Raw genomic sequence first — 17948 nt, 5'->3', positions numbered from 1 at the left:
GCAGCAGTAAGGATTGAAACAGTATTTATGGTGTATGTAGTAGTATTATACAATGACGGAATAAACGAAGGGGCAAGACAATGATAGGTACTGACAGCCGTATTCGTGTATGGTCACATACATGTATGTCTTCGTTTTATAAGTGACGTCATCTTGTTCCTGCGATAGGAACTTCTCCTGGTGACGCTGGCAACGACATCAGTCAAGAAGGGGGTAGAGTGGCAGGTAGGGTGAGAAAGAGAAGGGCAACGCAAAGGAAGGGGAAGAAGAAGTTGCAACGAAACGGAACAGTACGAATTCAAACGGATCGAACCGTTTCAGATCGGATCATAGCCTTACAGAGGGAAAGGACGGAAAAAGACCACAGAATGGTCGGTAGATCAGTGGGGAGAGGTACAAGCACTCTTTCAAAGCGGACACGTATGTACGTGAAAGTAACTCTTACTATTCAGCGGCGATCGGGAACTTGTTGGTGCTTTATGGTGTCGGCAGTCTGGTTGTTTGTATCGAATTTAAAATACGGTGCGCATAATTGCGTATTACTGTTGTGTATTTTGCTCGTTATTTCAGGAGACGTACGAACAATAAAGTGAAAAATATAAGAATAAGGAAGGGTGATGCACAATCGTATATGACATAGACGTTTGTCCATGTTTCAATTCATATCGAACTTATATATCTAAGAAGAACAGAAGAACGGATAGATCATCGAACTTGGAAGAAAACGGAACAGGTGTCATACACAACATTCGGTGCGAAGTGCGCGTAATCATCGAGATTCAAAAGAACTAAATAATGGTTCTGATTTTGCCTGTGGAACAGTTGCGCACATATAAATACAACAATTTGACACGGTCTTTTGTCTTTCTTTTTTAAGTCGCTTCTAAGAGACATAGTATACCGCGCACATCGATATATACATTTTGTTTCATTTTTAATACGTTTATTTAACTTTTTCGTCCGCTTCTCTCGGAAAATCTGTATCCGTCAGTGTACAGAAATGAGATATTGATTATACTAATTACTCATTTACCGTGTGTGTGTGTGTGTGTGTGTGTCTGTGTGTCTGTGTGTCTGTGTGTCTTCATCAAGGGAATGTCAATGATCGTAATGACAGCGGTCGTGTATAGTTCGATCAAGGCGAACGAATATTAAAAGTAGAGCGAAACCAACAGAACAAGTAATGATTTTGCTACAAAGAGAAAAATGAGAAAAGTATAGGATTCGCTTAAGTTTTGTCATTTCATCTTATCCTTGGTGCGTATACGGTGTGATCAAAGTGTTATATCGAAGAGGATCGGGAATAAACTCAGCTGTGATTACTCTGAACGTTCGTTATGATAACGAATTGTTATGAAACAATTTAAAATTGGTAATAGCGAAAGAAAAATCTTTTCGTGTTTGTCGTAACTTGTAATAGTTGTGTTTTCTTTGTCGAGTGTTTCGTGATTTGTGCTTCGATCAAATTGATTTTGTTCCAGTCGAAAAGAACATTTACATTCTCGCGTATATGTCTTCAGCTCAGAAACATTATCGTTGGTGAATTTACTTATTGCTTTGTACATATATATATATATATATATATAAGCGTTGAGAATGAATGGATGTTCGGCTTAAAAAGAAGAAGAAGAAGAACTTGCATGCGAACAACTAATCGAACATTAAGTGATCTTCGTCGGGAGTGCCGTGGGTACGTGAATTTTTAAAATCGCGTATTTTTCTTCGTTCCGTTCTTTATTTCTGCCGTTCTCTCTTTCTTTCTCTTCTGTTTCTTCTTCTTCTTCTGCTTCTTCTATTTCTTTTCTTCTTCTTCTCTTTCTCCTTTCCCTTTTATACTTCCTCGCCATTGACATTGCCGTTAAATATCCATTCACTCCCATATCTTTCATATTCCTTTCATTCTCTTCGATTGTTCGATCATGAGAGAAGCTGTAGTACTTGCCACATGTTTATTGGGTATCGTGTTTGCTGGAAGTCCTAGACTACCCAGGACCTCTGCCGATGAACGTAATACCCGTAACGTTAGTAACAATGGAGGCAACGTCACTGGAAACACGATACCGATACCTAGCCGCAATTCTCAACGAAATAGGTAAGTTGGCATAAAAAACAGTAAAGTATATTAATTAACATTGTTTTTTTTGTAAAGATCGAAAGTTGAGAATAGAGTAAGATGACAGGCATTGTATCGCTTAAGTTCATTCGATAGATTGATCGATGATAAACATTCGAGAAGACTAATTTCTTTTTCTTGTTTAATTTCTTGTTTGTGAATAGCATATAGTGTATAACATATGTGTGCGCGTATGTGTGTGCGCTCGCGCGCTCGCGCGAGCGTGTGTGTGTACATATTCACTTAATCGTAGTTGACCAACGGACAGTCAGTCCGTACAGTTTTCCTGTGTTTCGTGCGTGGTGAAAAGTTAAAAAAATCGAATAATTCTTCTGGAACTTGTTATTCTGAAACAAGTACAATTTAATTGTGATTTGCTCGTTTGTGTAGCAAATTTGTGCCACTTAATATTAGGAAAATGAAAACGAGTTATTTGTTTAGAACGAAAAGTAACGCCGATTCAAATAAAATTGGTTTAAATTTAATGCTTTGATCCGACGACTTTAATCGTAAGAAATTGAACCAAGAATTTCCGTTATTGTACTGAAACAGGTTTATACTCGCCTTTTTCTTTCGCTTTCTCTTTCCATCCTCTCAATTCGTGCAACGTGTAACAGCATACATCTACAATCTGCAGTATACAACTATAAATCCCTCGTCGTCGTGTTGTCTCGCCTTGTGTTGTCGTTCTATTGGGGTTCATGCTAGACTTTCCCTTATGTAACTTCGCAGAACAACGCGAAAGGTGTTTGATTCTTAATAATAGTAGCGGAATTGCTAAAGAATATTTTGTCACTTATGTAATAGGATTTTATGAATTTTATCGGATCGTTGATTGTAAACCTTGCTTTCTTTCTAGAAATTACATTACACGGTTGCCCTCTCATCTCGCTTTCCACTTACGTGCCTATTACATATTAGCCAAACTAGCTTTTCTTTTATTTAATTACCATTTCATTTATCGCTAAGAACTTGTCAACAATAACGAGTCTGTTAATTCTTGTATTTGATACACATTCTTCTAACGACACTGCGCACACCACAACTAATAATTAATTAATCGTCTAATTAAACTGGGAGTCAGAATCTACACCGAGATTATCTTGTCTAGAAAACTGTTTTGTTTTAGCATCTACAACGTTTTATTTTTCAAAAACAAATCTTTAATCTCGATTAACTTGAATAAGTTGATCAGTTTGGTTTTTGTGTAGCTCAAATAACATTTGGCGCGTAAGATCAATACAATTTCGACAATCAAACTCAAATTGCATAATATAATACAATATTTAAAATAGTATGAACAGTCAACGAGAAAAGCTCAACAACTCCCTCCGCGTGCGTATCATTCTCTTTTTCATGCGTAAGATTTACGTGTATATGTATGTACGAGTATAAGACAACAAATACGAAAAGCCATATATTCTCTCTAATGTATTAGTTGGCATATACACTAGCGTTTTCCTCCTCTAGTCCATTCGAATTAATATTTTTTCAGGAACAAATTGATAGTAAAAATATTCTTGCATATTATATAAAGCGGCTTTGAAACAATTTTCCCCCGATGCTTTATAAAAGAAATACCGATTAAACGAAAAAAAAACACAACCTTTCTTCACATATCGTTTTATACCTTAAACGCTATTTGTTGTACATGAAAAAGTTTCAGTAGAAAGTTGTGAGTTAATAAAATTATCTGTAAAATGGGACTCGTTGCGAAAAAGTATATTTTTCATAAATCATTTATAACTTTAGTTAAAGTTGTCGTGCAGTATCAAGGCTCTGTGAGATAAGTAAGTACTGTAGTTATGTCGATATAAAGTACCAAATTTCGAATCGATTCGTTTGTTGATTTTCGCATAATCGGTTTGTCAACTTCACACGGAAACGGGATATTTTTAATTTGCGATAAAGAAATATGGACTTATTTCAGAATCGGTTTATTAAATCCGAGCTTGTATGTTATCTTGTTGACACCTATATTTTGATATGCAAGCGTAAAAAAATTTTTGTAATTATTTATAGAGAAGCTCACCCTACCAATTTCAATGATTCTCGAATATATGGTAGAAATCAACATTCTGAGAAACTTTAACATATATATATATATATTACTCCAGCTCGACTTTGTTTTCAGAGATATTCGTAAAAATGCTGTCTTGTACCCCGTTGTCCGCCCGTAGTAGCATATGTGTCAGGTATTTTCTGTTTATGAACAAGAGTCTTGGGTGAGTTTAAAGGTTCCATGCACAATTGCGTATTCGAGGTTGCAAGAAAAATACCTGTCATGTCATAACTTACGGCTCAAATTGTAATTGATATTATTTTACGAAATAGAACGATTGTTATTATTTTATGTAAGTGTTGCCGACCTCCTCGTGGCGACTGGTTTTAAAAAAAGCTAAGCTCAATACGTTGATGATATTTTCATCTTTAATTGAATTGTAAGACAGACAGACATTTCTTAGAACCTCCCATGTGCAGTTGGGCCACGGAGGCTGTATCCCAGTCTCGACCCACCTTCGTTCGTATACATCATATGGTACACAATAAACAGAGAATAAGCGTCAGGTTTCGGTTAGGTCATTCTATCTGGTCGCTGGAAACTAATACGAGCGCACGAACGTACAATTATTACAGGCAGTACTACTCACTGTAATGGTATCGATAGTTTTTTGCTCGGAATATCTGGGAAACTATGGCCGACAGAGTATCTTGCACGTATAAGAAAAAGTTGTTCAGAATGTTGAGTGTTTACAAGAAAATCAAACATATTCAAAAATCACTTAAATCTAGTTTTCTAGAACTGTAAGTTTTTCGCACTGTCTTCATGATTATCCATCTTAAGCGATCGATACCAATCGGAAAGCAGATATATCAATGTCAGATTCTACCAAAAATAAACATAATATGTAAATAGATTGTAACGCGAAGAAAGACGAGAGATAAAATCATTACAAGTTTGATGATATCTTCGCAACACTCCTACATGTACGTTCACGCTTACTTACCTTTATGCATAACAACTTTATCGATATTAGTTCTTAGTAAATATTGCTTCTGTTACCCAAGAATAACACGAAGGTAGCAGAACGACGTAATAGAAAATTCGTAAATGTCAGGATACATGGACACGTGTTACATCTACTACCGTCAGTCGTTCCGCTAGAATCATCATGGTATTCGTCTCGTAATTTGTTACCTTTCTTTTTCAATCTTACGGAAGTTATCAGTTGTGGAATGTCGTCCGTTGTAAGCGCTCGTTGTAATTCCGCTTCCACCTTTCAATAGTCGTTGTTAGTTTTTGTTCGTTGGTTTCGCTGCGGAGTACCTTTACACTAGAGTAATTTCGATAATATTCATGCCCATTTTCGTTATAAGCTGGTTAAAAATGTGGATCAAGTAAAACAATCATACAGTTATAGCTTAATAAATTAAATTAAAATCTGCGTTCTATCATGTATATTTATATTGTAACCTTTCTTTCTTTCTTTTTTTGCAACGTCATGGACCTTATATGATACAATTGTATTTGAAAGAATAACGGCATTTTCTGTTTTCTATGAACCGAAGGACCGATATCTATAATAATTACGCTTATGGTATCAATTATATCTTATTGAGACTTATTTAACAGGAGCATTCGTGAAAGAACAAAGTCTTATAATTATTTTAGGTAACATTATATAACGATGTCGGTATAATAATTGAAACAACAGAAATATCAGGGATTAACATTACGCGATACGTTTGAGATGACAGAATTTTATAATAGACAACTTCATTTACGTATAGAAAATAGTAAAATATAAGATATTAAACTGACAATTTGATAATTAGAAGGAAAGTAAAGAGAACGATTTTGGGCTTAGGAACACGAGATCTGTTTATTATTATAATTTGTATATAATTATAATTTGTAATCATACGTACATACTATACTTGTAGATGAATCGGCAATAGCTGCAACGAAGTAGAAATTAATACAATAAAATTACGTTTTAAATTTCATTCTTCAGTTAGAAACGTTCGAGTATTATATGTGAAGAAATCAGTCAAAAGCAAATCTCTTTGCAGCAGCAAATACATACACTTGTATAAATATTTATTTCTCATTCAGCCAATCGTAACTGCGACAGTGGACATAGTCGACCATCGATCGCATTTAAGCAATACTAACCTCAGCTGCCTATCCATTTTTTCAAACAATCAGTCGACGATACGTCGAGCATTTCGCACTACAGCAGCAGTGTCGTCGTCGTGTTTGTAAAGGTCTCTCGATCAAAAATTTTACATAAAGTCTATCGCTGCTTCTAACAACTGGGTTCGATGGATGTGACCTTTGAGGATCCTTTGTTTTATTTCTCCTCGATGAATCTGGCATTAATGATTGTAATATCGTAATTGTAAAGAATTAAAAGGGAGAACTCAACTTCACAAACTTTGTTGTGGCGCTTGCAACTGTGCATAGGAATGTATAAAAATATGGCAGATTGTCTTCTGTTCATTATATTATATCCTTATGATTATGAAAGGTTTCGTCTCATCATATCAAATCAGTTAAATAGGATTTAAAAAATATTCCTTACTAATAATTCTTATTAATCACTTGTCATTAATTTTTTTTAATTCATTCTTACGTAGGAATAATTTCATTATAGCACGTAAGACTATCAAACTTGCAACGAGCGAGCGTTTCAGTTACAAGGCTACAGGGTCTCGGCCGACTGCTCTTATGTGCAATGTGTGAAATTTCAGTAATAATTGTAGATGTTCATCGATTATTACTTAAGAAAAATTTCGATTTATCCGTATTTTAAGCACAGGTGTACAACGTCAACGTAAACTGTAATTTACATGGAAATATTTAGAAGAAATATTAGCGAAAAAATAACAGATACTAATATATTATTTAAACAATTCACTATTTCAGTCGCCAAGAATATGTTGGCGTTCATCCGGAGTATTCATCCACCAGTGAACTGGTGTAAATACTCTCCGGTTTTCGTAGTTCACTTTCACTGCGGAGGAATCATCTATTCAGCGATCCTCCAATACGAAACAGTACAAGTTTGGCTTTATCTATGCGAGAGTCACAAATTCGCATGCATACGTATAGGTAATATCATCATGCCCGGTACATAAAGCTGAGATACCAAGATAAGCTAACCGAGATACCAAGATAAAAGGTAGCAAAGGTATTTTTTCCGAATATGTACATATCTCGAAAGCTACAGCCGAGCAGGGCTCCAAACATACGTAGGAAAATTGTTCAAAATCATGATCCTGACAATAATATATTTGAAAATCATTGAAACTGGTAAGGTAGATCTCCTCGTTCGAATAATTAATAATTATGATATTTCCCTATTCTTTTTACAAGGTATATTTATCGTATCTGTATATTTAGCAAAAGCGAGTGAGCAAATATTTTCGAGTCATAGTATCGTGCCAATTTTCTTTCTATATATATTTTACTATAATTCTACATTCTATAATCATTGCATGTTAAATACTATATTTATATATGATTATTATTATAAATTACATTTTTATTCGACGAATAGTAAACCAGAGAATACACACACGAATACGAATACGAATATCGCGTGTGCGTTACGAAAAGAGCATAAATGATAAAATTTACGAAAATATGTTGTAATTCTTAATAATGTATATGCATGTTAATTATTTAAGTATGTTGATTATCGTTCAGTAGTCGTGTACATGTGGTAAAAGTAATGACAACAATGCCGTTATATTTTACACGGATACAAATTCTACAAATTTAGGCATTACACTATAAAGTTTACAGATTTGTAAGATTCGAAAGGACCGTAATAACCATGGAGAGTACGACTGTTGACCTACCTATGGATTGCGTAAAATTACAGTTTACATCGTAACGAGAGAAAGGATACATCTGTGCAAGTTGTTTCAGATTCAGCTTTATCTTAGATCCGATACCATTTTATATAAGATAGAGCAACATTTTCCTCATTTATAGCAATGATGTATCGATCATCAGTATCGTTTAATTTATTTAAAGAGGATGAATTAATTTTGTAACTTTTTGTAGTAACTAATATTAATCAAATTTGATAATTTGTTCATATTTTGAAATTTCTATTAGTTATCGAGAGATTTAAGATGCAACGAATCAATGGATGAACATTCTTACTTTCGCATTACTCGAATGAAATGAAAATTTCTTAATTGAAATAAAAACGAATTTCATTCTTTGATCGTAATACTTTTCGGTACTTTCTTTTTTCAGAGAGCAATACCTCTTTAACGTTTTCGAGGTTATAGTTTCGACTTTGGAATCAAAATTACAGCGCATTGAAAATTTGGACAAAGCGGTGGAACACTTGATGAGAAGAGTGGAAGCTTTGGATTCGCGCGTGAATGATAATATCGATAAAACCGATGCAGTTATTACAAAGCTACGAACCTTAGATCTAAAACTTTTCAATTCTCATCAAATTGAATTTTCTTCAACTGAATCTGCATACTCGACAAAAAGGAGCGATGATAAAAACGACAGTGAAATCAGAAGCGGTACGTATGTATGTATTTACATAAAATGCTGATACGTAAAAACAGAAATTCGTTAACAGACGTATCTATAGAAGAAGGGGGAAAGAAAAAAAAAAAAGAAAAAAAATATTGGACCGACCGAATCGGTTAGAACAAACATCGATCGCAACTACAAATTGTCGTTTGAATTGTATTACATTTACAGCCGGTTCTCTTTTATCTATATCGTTTACTTAACAATTGTATTTACGTGTATTTTATAGGTATGCATACATATACCTACATGTGTACACACGTATACAAGCCTGCTTTCCCTGTATTCTCTCTCTCCCCCCCCCCCCGCCCCTCTTTTTCGTTCTCTTCGTCTCTTTTCCATACTTTTATCTTTTTGCTGATGCTTCTTCTTCTTTTCTTTCTACGTTTGCCATTCGCTGTTCAAGTTTATCGTATAAATTGACATTTATTTGGCAAAATAGGTTCGAAATTACAAGCAATCCATCAGAAGCGAGAAAATCCATCATCATCATCATCCGATTTCACTCTTGGTGAAAAATTATTGTCGCTTGATCAAAAGGTATCGGATATAGATAATAAATTGATCGATTTGAAACATCAATTGGATAATAACTTGTTACAAAATGACGACATAAACGCCGAAGCCAGCGAAAAAAAGCCAGTCAGTATGAGCGTAATCGAAATCACTAAAGCGATGAGTAACGAAGTAATAAATCACATTACGATCGAGATAGAAAATTTAAGGCAAGCAACCAACAATATGGACAGAAAGTTACAGTTTCACGTAAACTTGGTTTCCGATCGTTTGGGAACTATTTACAACATGATGAGTGACGTGCACGATGCGATATTAGTGAGAGGAAGTACGAACGGTCGACCGGCGTTCAACGTTACAACAACAACGACAACCACCGAGCCGCCACCACCGAGGCAGAGTAAAATCGATCGACTCGTCGAACAAATATATCCAATGTTGACTGTATCGGAGAAAATGGATGAAGTTTGGAACGTCGTGGTAAGCTGAGAAGATGTGGCTAAATGGTTAATTACACTGTTTACCGGCCGTGTTAACCACGTTGTATGACCGCATGCACCGTTTTACATGTCCACTTGACGGCATTCCATATAGATATGGTATGTATACTTTTTTCGACAGGTTGGCACGAAAAGTTCCGTGGACGATCTCTTGCCAAAATCCGATGAATTACTTACACAAACGCAAAGACAAGAAAGAGCGATCAGTGAAATTCATGCGGATTTAAGATCGAAAACGAATAAGATTATCGAAAATTTAGAAGGAGTGGAGAATAGACTTCGAAAGCAGGAGGACGACGTAGCTAGTCTTGCTCAGCGTCCAATACCTGCGGAATTGCTGCTGGATCCCACGATCGATCGCCTTGTCGAATACGACTCCAATAGGTTAGTTTCCCTTCTTTGATATTTTATTCGTTTGCTTTTATTATCATACCACACCGTGTTACGAAATAATATGGAAACCGAACGCATTTACGACGTTGCCAGTTTCATTCCACTTTTTGAGAAACAATCTTTTCTCTCCAATAATAACAGATAATGTACATACGTATTTCTAGCTTCATCTGTTTGCTTACTTCCGTTCGATGAAAAGAAATCATTTGTTTCATGTAACGTGAAAGAATCGTATTTCGAGTTGATTGCATCTGTTGTTAGTAAATATTCAAATATATTATTATACATAGGTATACGATGCGTGAAAGAACGTGATGATGTAAAAGACTATTGGTAAATAAATAAATAAATATGTAGAAAGTATATGTAGCAACAATATAATACTACGTTCAACTAACGAAACACCATTATTACATTGCTATGTAATTAATATGTTTCATGTAGAACGAATTTCTTTCGATTCACAGATACGTTGGACTCTCTGATGACATTGCAGTTGAAACAACCGTTTCACCGGTCAATCCGACTACCATCGTTTCGTCTGTGTCGATGTCCATGTCTTCCTCGACCTCGTCGAACGCCGTATCGATCAATAATTTCATTAATTCAAGCAACATAGCTGGTTCCACAAATTTCTCCAACTCAACAGCCAGTCCTTCAATAGGCCCCCCATTATCCCCGAGTTCGCAGCGATCATCGTCTAAAAATCGTGGTGTTATATTTCCAAGTGTCAAAAACAAACCAAGTCCAGCAAATTCGACCTTTACCACCGATGCATTCCTTAATTACAAAGATGTTAAGGTAATAAACAAGAAAAACATTCTCAGCCCGTACCAATTAACGTCACTTAACGTAATCGGCACCGTTTAAACGAACTAGAAACAGTTTTTACATAGTATTTTATATTTTTCTCGCTTCTTCTTTGGTTTTTAACCAACCAAAGTGGAATAATCGATATACTGCATGACTTTTGTGCAAACATATTTTTTTCTTTCTTCTTCTCTCTGTTTTCTATAGTTTAATTACCTTGTAAGACCCTGTAAGCTAATAAGCGAACTAACGCGATGAAACAGAAGAAGATGAGAGAGTAAACGTAACAACAACGCTGCTGTATTTCTATGTGAAGAATGTGTAGACAAGGGAAGGCGCAATTTCCTACGGAAGAGGAGGGATTGTGTAGGGAGGGGGAGGGGGAGGGGTTGGGGAGGGAAAGAAGGAATCATCCTAAACATATGCATTTTATCGTGCATACACAGTATAGTTATATCACTTGTAGAATACACGACATGCCCACCTTCGTTCACGTACATATCGTATGTGCTATAACACAAAGAAATGTTCAGAAATGAAAATTAACATTTTGAATGTTTCGTTTAAACGGTCATTTTAAAGTTGCTCGTAATTACTCGTCTCGTCAAACTGTAAATAACACACAGTCACTATAATATGCACTCATACGCGCTCATATGTACAACCATCAACTTTGAAACATTCGAATACGGCTCGTAAAAAGTCTCTGTCGGTGAAATTTTTATTAATCCTTCCTTTATGGGAATTTTGAAAATCTATACCATGTTTCTAGAAGAAATAAAACGAAAGAAAGAAACGTAGTTTTTACAATACGATTGTATAATTGAAAAATTAAATATGTATAACAATGTATTGTAGAAAGAGAGAAAAATACTAATCTATGTACGTAATATGTAACGAGTGAAAAAAAATCTACGCAAGAAAAAGAAAACGTTATTCCATGTTATCAATGCTTACAAACACGATAATACATGTACATCTTGTTTAACGTTACAGGGCTATTCATGTGTTGATTTGTTAAATGCTGGCATGAGAGATAGCGGTGTCTATTACCTTCAAATTCGTGGAACAACCTATTGGTTTCTCAAGGTTTATTGCGAGCAGGATATCGCCGAAGGAGGTTGGACGGTAAAACAGAGATTCGTCCAAATACTATAATATGTATATACGCGTATGCATCATGCATCGAGATAGAACTGGTGTGATAGAACGGGGGTTTTTTTTTCCAAAAAAATATATTTTGCAATGTAGAATCTAGTCATCGATAGCTTATACTCTTAGGTCGTTACAGAAAAAGAATGACTGTGCGTGCAATAAAAAACCGCGTTCGTTGGTAAAAGATATTTGACCTTCCTACTTTTTTTATCTCATAATTCGAAGAAGAATTTCCAATTTTTCCTAGGTTATCCAAAGAAGAGACGATTTCGGCGAGCCAAGAGAAAATTTCAATCGTGATTGGGCTGATTATAAAAACGGTTTTGGCGATCCTGCTCGAGAGTTTTGGCTTGGCAACGAAAACATATACATGTTAACTAACAACGAAGATTACATGCTTCGGGTGGAACTCGAAGATTTCGAAGGTAACAAAAGGTAAGAAATATCAAAATTACAATTGCAACTGATTTTGGATACGAAGTTCGAACGTTTTAATGTCTGTGTAGAATAGATCGGAAAGGATTTCAAAGACGATTTTCTCTGTACATTTAAGATATAAAACGTTTCGGAACATTCGTATATCCGTGCGCAGACAATTATTATATATGTATGTACTTTCGTTTAGGTACGCACAGTACTCTCACTTCAAAATCTATTCAGAAGGAGAATATTATAAATTGGAGATTGACGGTTACGACGGAAATGCCGGTGACTCATTAAACGATCCGTGGTACGGTTCGAACAATAGTCCGTTTTCCACGTACAACAGGTAACACGTTATTTCTTCATTTGTTAGAATGCATGAAATGAGAATTTCGGTTATGTGAAAGCATAGAGCAAAAAGCAATCAAGAATGGATAATATCGGATAGATTAATCGTAATAAGAGTCAACTATTCGTTCGAAACGATATTTCATTTCACACAGGGACAACGATAGGTCATCGTTGAACTGCGCTTCCATGCTAAAAGGCGGATGGTGGTGGAAATCGTGCGGACGAGGATTGAACGGTCTTTATTTGAACGATCCTCAGGATTTAACCGCTCGACAAGGTATGGTTGCTTACAAAATAATGTCGTCACGTACTACCAGCCATTCATGTTTCGTATTATCCGTTTAACGACAAAAGACGATTCTTCCTTTCTGTTATTTAATAAAAGGTATCGTATGGTTCCGTTGGAGAGGTTGGGATTATACTTTGAAACGTGCCACGATGATGATTAAACCAAAAGGACCAACAACAGCAATGATATAGACGATTATAACGATATCATAATAATAATAATATTAATAATAATAACAATAATAATAATAATAATAATAATAATAATAGAAAAATGTTTTCTAGAAGAATCGCGCTACGTCCGTAATGCTCGGTACGATAACGGATGACGTCGTTTATCAGTTACCAAATATACATATACACGTGTAAGAATGTTTGGAAATGTCGAATGAGAAAACAATCTTTTACCGATTATACGCTCGTTCTCTATTTTTCTTTATTAAATACATTTTTGTCTCTTACTTGCTTTGATCCCGTTCTGATCAATAATTGAAAACGTACAAAACGATTCGTGTAAATTTTCCTTAAATTGAAGATATTAAAAATATATGCGCATTATATATGTATATGTGAAGAATGGGCGATATAAAGTACGAACTCCCTATGATCATGTGTTTTATTCTATTTTATACATATATATATATATATCTGTATAACATGTATTCGATTTATATATATATATATATCGCACATCATCGATTCCTCTTGCGGTTAATCATCTATATATACATATATACGAAATACAAACAACTCGTAATTTAAAATAAAAATATAAAAACAAAATTCAATTTTCTACCGTAATATTTTTCATTTATATTGTTATAATATTATATCATGTTACGTTACATTATGTTATAGACCAAGATTTTAATCTGCAAATCCTACTAATTTCCTGAAAAAAATTTTCCAATGGAAATTATTTATTTATTTCTTTATACTTAACGAGGATAATGATGATGATAAAATATTCGTTGTTTCTACAATTTATGCTGTCTACGAAGTTATATGTTCTTTTAAACCACGCAATGTTCCCATTGGTACCTACAGAAAAAGAAAGGAAAAAAGAAAAATTATAGAAAAAGAGAGTCTAGTAATCATGTAACTAATAATAATAAGATAAAATTCACATTCACTTATATTCTATTTTAACTATCTATCTATTTAGCTACCTATGTTATAAAATACTTTCTCTCAAGTTGTTGTACCTGATGATAATTCGTTACGATAATTGTATAACTAAATTTGCCGAGCAAGTACAGAAATATAATATACGATATTAGAGATGTTCAAGTACTATCATTTTGCCACGTCTGTAAGAAACTTTTTTTACTTACTTACCTTGCATAGTATCATAAAGAATCATAAGAGATCCCTCTCTGGCATCGAGAGCCTTACAACGATATTATCATCATCTTTCTTATTATTTTCATTTTTATCACCATCATCATTATCAACAAGATGATGCCTTGGAGTATAGCGGAAGAATATTCTCTGCAACGCTTTCTAAATTAAATATTTTGTACGTGAACCATGGTAAGGATTCACACTGTTGTTGTTACAAAACCAACTTACCCATGCTAGTTACAAGGTAACTAACCAACTATTCTTTCACCGACAAATTCAACATTCATCCATCGAAGTTCCTCGCAGTGGATCATACTCTAAGGTACATTGTTCTACCGTTTGGAAAATTATTATTATTACTATTATTATTATTATTATTATTATTATTATTATTATTATTATTATTATTAGGCATGGATACTTGGCAAAATTTAAAATTGCACGAATTGAGTAGACTTTGAAAAACCATCGAAGGAAGCCAAGCGAAGCTTTCTTTTCTTAGAGCCATTGCATTTTGGATCAACATTCTGGAATTTTTAAATTATTCATTCTTAAATCTTCCTATCTTATCTGTTAATAAATTTTATTGATGTATAAAAGAAATTTATAATAATAATAATAAATGTATTAGTTGTTATATATTTTATTTGGGTTTGAAATACCTGCTTCCTCCTCCTACCACTATGAGTGAATCTTCCCAAGGTATTCTTTTTCAAGAGTGCGCGCGTTCTTCGATTGTAACCAATTTCCCAAGGATTTAGAAAATCTAGTTTTGTATAAAAGTGAATACGAAATATTAATGATAATAGGTTAAAATGAATTGTCCAAGTATATAACATAACAACAACAACAACAATAATAGAAAATTTATTTGTAAAAAAAGACAAACTTTTGGGACATAACCTCACAATTCAATATTCAGATTGGCTTTCGCAATCTTATGTTCAATTTTGGAAGAGAACGCAAGATCTTATTCTCTTGCAACCACAAGATCGCACTGTTTCCATCCTTTAATAAGTAATAATGAATGTATCTAAATACTTATTTCGAACTATATTCATATGTACACACGTATACATATTATAGACACATAGTACGTGAAAGACAGTGAACTAGAGGACTATGTCGATGCGATAGCGTAAGAAGGGCAATACATTGATTGGCTCTTCTATACGTATTAAGTTTACTCGAAATTACCAGAATAGTTTACCATCGACTACGGGGTAGTCAATCTGAACTATAAACGTAGTTCACATAATCGACACATTGTCCCCGGTGACTATAAAGCTGCTCGTTTATAATAATATTTTTCCAATAAACTTCTCAATTGATAATCTTTCTACAATCTTCTTTTGACAGAAGAATTATCTATATGAAGTCCATTCTGGGTCACTGCGAACAGATATGAAGCATGTAGATTAACGTGTAAATAGAATAATAGAATAGAATATTTCATTAAGTTTCGTAAAAATACGAATTAAAAACTTTAAATAAGTGCTTGACTAAATCGGCAAGTTTAATAATTCTTTTCGACTTTAGAAATTAATATTCGTTTGATTAATATTAATGGAATTTGAACTAAATAGAGCATTTTATTAAATATATAAGTTTAAAAAAGAATTGAAAATATTTGATTTACTTCGCCAAATCTATTACGACTTTAATAACGTTGACTGATTTTAATGCCAGCTGCATATCGTATAAAGACGTTCATAGAAAAAAATGGAAGAAACTGTTCAAAAGTTCAGAGATGTGTACACGGTTTGCTTCATGCATTGTAAATAATGTTGCGTAGTTTTGGCATCAGCGCCAGTATGTAGCGATGCCGTTAAATATAACTTTGGTCATCGGTATAATCGCCATCTGAGTAAATATACAAATTATACGAGCCGACAAATTGTTAACGGAAATTGCTTTTGGATTAACTTTGTAAATTATCATCAAGTTTACATAGTACCTTGAGCGTCCTTGCTGCACAGTAGTGTGCTCCTTGTCTACATTTGATGCTGCCATCTATCGGATTCGGTTGGAACTGCGGGAAAGTAACAGGAGTACAGAATGTGCGAGGAGGTGTCTCAACTCCTGTTAGACAAAGAGAGCTATACTTTGCGACAAGGACAGGCCTACTTCTCCCTCTAATTTCACGATTATTCCTTTATTACTATTATTATTATTATTATTCCCGAAATTTTATGCGACACGCTAATAAATATTAACCTACGCACTCGTATTTAAGCAATACGCAACACTAATAGCGAGAGAACCCAGATTTATTAATATTCAATATTAAATATAAATCGTATATATGAAATGCTACCAATGCTCGAATAAAAAAAAAGAAAGAAAAAAGAACAATAGAATCGTTTATACACGGCTGTTTTAGTTAAGATAAATTAAACATCACCAAATTTCGATGAAAATTCACCGGATTGATCATTAATCGTCGTTATGTCCATATATTAATATTCCTGTTACTTGTATATTACTATCCCTGTGTTACGTCGCGTGAAGCGGTCCGTGCGACATACTTCATTGTCTGACCGTCAAGGCCCAAGCAGCAATAGACAGACACCAATAAACCTAAGGCCCCACCATAAACTGAATCTTACTAATTTGCAGGAACCTTTAATCCTGCAAGTATTTTCGGTTTATGGCTAGTCTAGATCATCCAAAATTCTCTTGGAGGCTTTTGGTGATCCAAACTGAACCAACGGTGTTCCACGGCGTCCCACGTCGCAGTCCAGTCTAGATCATCCAAAATTCTCTTGGTGGCTTTCGGTGATCCAAACTGGACTGGTGCGTAGTTCTTAGCTTGACATCCTTTCCCAAAGATTAATCGACTGACTAATTTTTTGGAAAACGATGCCAATTACCGGGTCTCACCACGAGGAGGTGACTACGCAAGAGACCCGCCCATGAGTTGTTTAACATTATGCATCGGTCTCGACATTCAACCTATTGGCAAGAATGTCGAGTTCTGACTCTATTTGATCATGAGCCCGCGTAAAGAGATAGTTATTTCGTAGCCTAACCGCGAAACATCCATCTCCTACGCAGCAGTTACACGAGTCTTTACAAACGTAAAACAAAGCTTACACAACGCAATATCTATCTCCCACATGACGCAACATGCATCTCACACACAACGATTACATCGATCAGTACAAACATCGTACAATAATTCGCAACCCTATCGGCAACATTCCGTATCAAAGACACATTTGTCTAACTTGGAACGAAAGAAAAAGAATGAGGCTACTATGGAAAAGGAGCCCCAACAATCAGACGATGAAAGAAACACCGCAGCGCGCCCGGAACGAACGAAATCGCGATCTCTCGAAAGAACTAACAAACCTACGAGACGTACCCCCGTGCACCCGATAACCCTAAGGTTCGGCGGAAAGCCCAAGCATTGACCTTCGCTCGATTCCTGTTACGTCGTTTGCAACTTATCACGGTCGATGGCACCGACCGATGATACCAG

The 17948-nt window shown here is 34.9% G+C and overlaps 2 protein-coding genes across 5 annotated transcripts; one reads left to right on the top strand and one right to left on the bottom strand.

The window, feature by feature from the left end:
* The first annotated feature begins 314 nt into the window (after window positions 1–314).
* Window positions 315–13727, top strand: LOC122568712 (angiopoietin-2). Of its 4 annotated transcripts, none has more exons than XM_043728782.1 (11): window positions 315–424; window positions 571–2092; window positions 8388–8671; window positions 9127–9680; window positions 9822–10084; window positions 10561–10894; window positions 11900–12031; window positions 12306–12493; window positions 12684–12827; window positions 12985–13109; window positions 13218–13727. In XM_043728782.1, exons 2-11 carry the CDS (start codon window positions 1920–1922, stop codon window positions 13310–13312), a joined length of 2292 nt encoding a protein of 763 aa, XP_043584717.1. In that variant the 5' UTR covers window positions 315–424; window positions 571–1919; the 3' UTR covers window positions 13313–13727. The 4 variants fall into 4 exon arrangements, with proteins under 4 accessions (XP_043584717.1, XP_043584718.1, XP_043584721.1 ...); XM_043728783.1 differs by having other exon boundaries at window positions 422–499; window positions 591–2092; XM_043728786.1 differs by lacking the exons at window positions 315–424; window positions 571–2092 and adding an exon at window positions 2169–2622.
* Window positions 13523–16467, bottom strand: LOC122568413. Its single transcript, XM_043728113.1, has 8 exons — window positions 16422–16467; window positions 16104–16327; window positions 15423–15856; window positions 15127–15230; window positions 14886–14991; window positions 14693–14796; window positions 14459–14611; window positions 13523–14161 (listed from the first exon to the last, which is right to left on the bottom strand). The coding sequence occupies exons 3-5, from the start codon at window positions 15469–15471 to the stop codon at window positions 14896–14898; spliced, it is 249 nt and encodes an 82-aa protein (XP_043584048.1). The 5' UTR covers window positions 15472–15856; window positions 16104–16327; window positions 16422–16467; the 3' UTR covers window positions 13523–14161; window positions 14459–14611; window positions 14693–14796; window positions 14886–14895.
* Between the last annotated feature and the right edge of the window lie 1481 nt (window positions 16468–17948).

The sequence above is a fragment of the Bombus pyrosoma genome, linkage group LG6 (assembly GCF_014825855.1).
Source record: "Bombus pyrosoma isolate SC7728 linkage group LG6, ASM1482585v1, whole genome shotgun sequence".
Lineage (NCBI taxonomy): Eukaryota > Metazoa > Arthropoda > Insecta > Hymenoptera > Apidae > Bombus > Bombus pyrosoma.
This window is presented reverse-complemented; position numbering and strand designations above follow the sequence as displayed.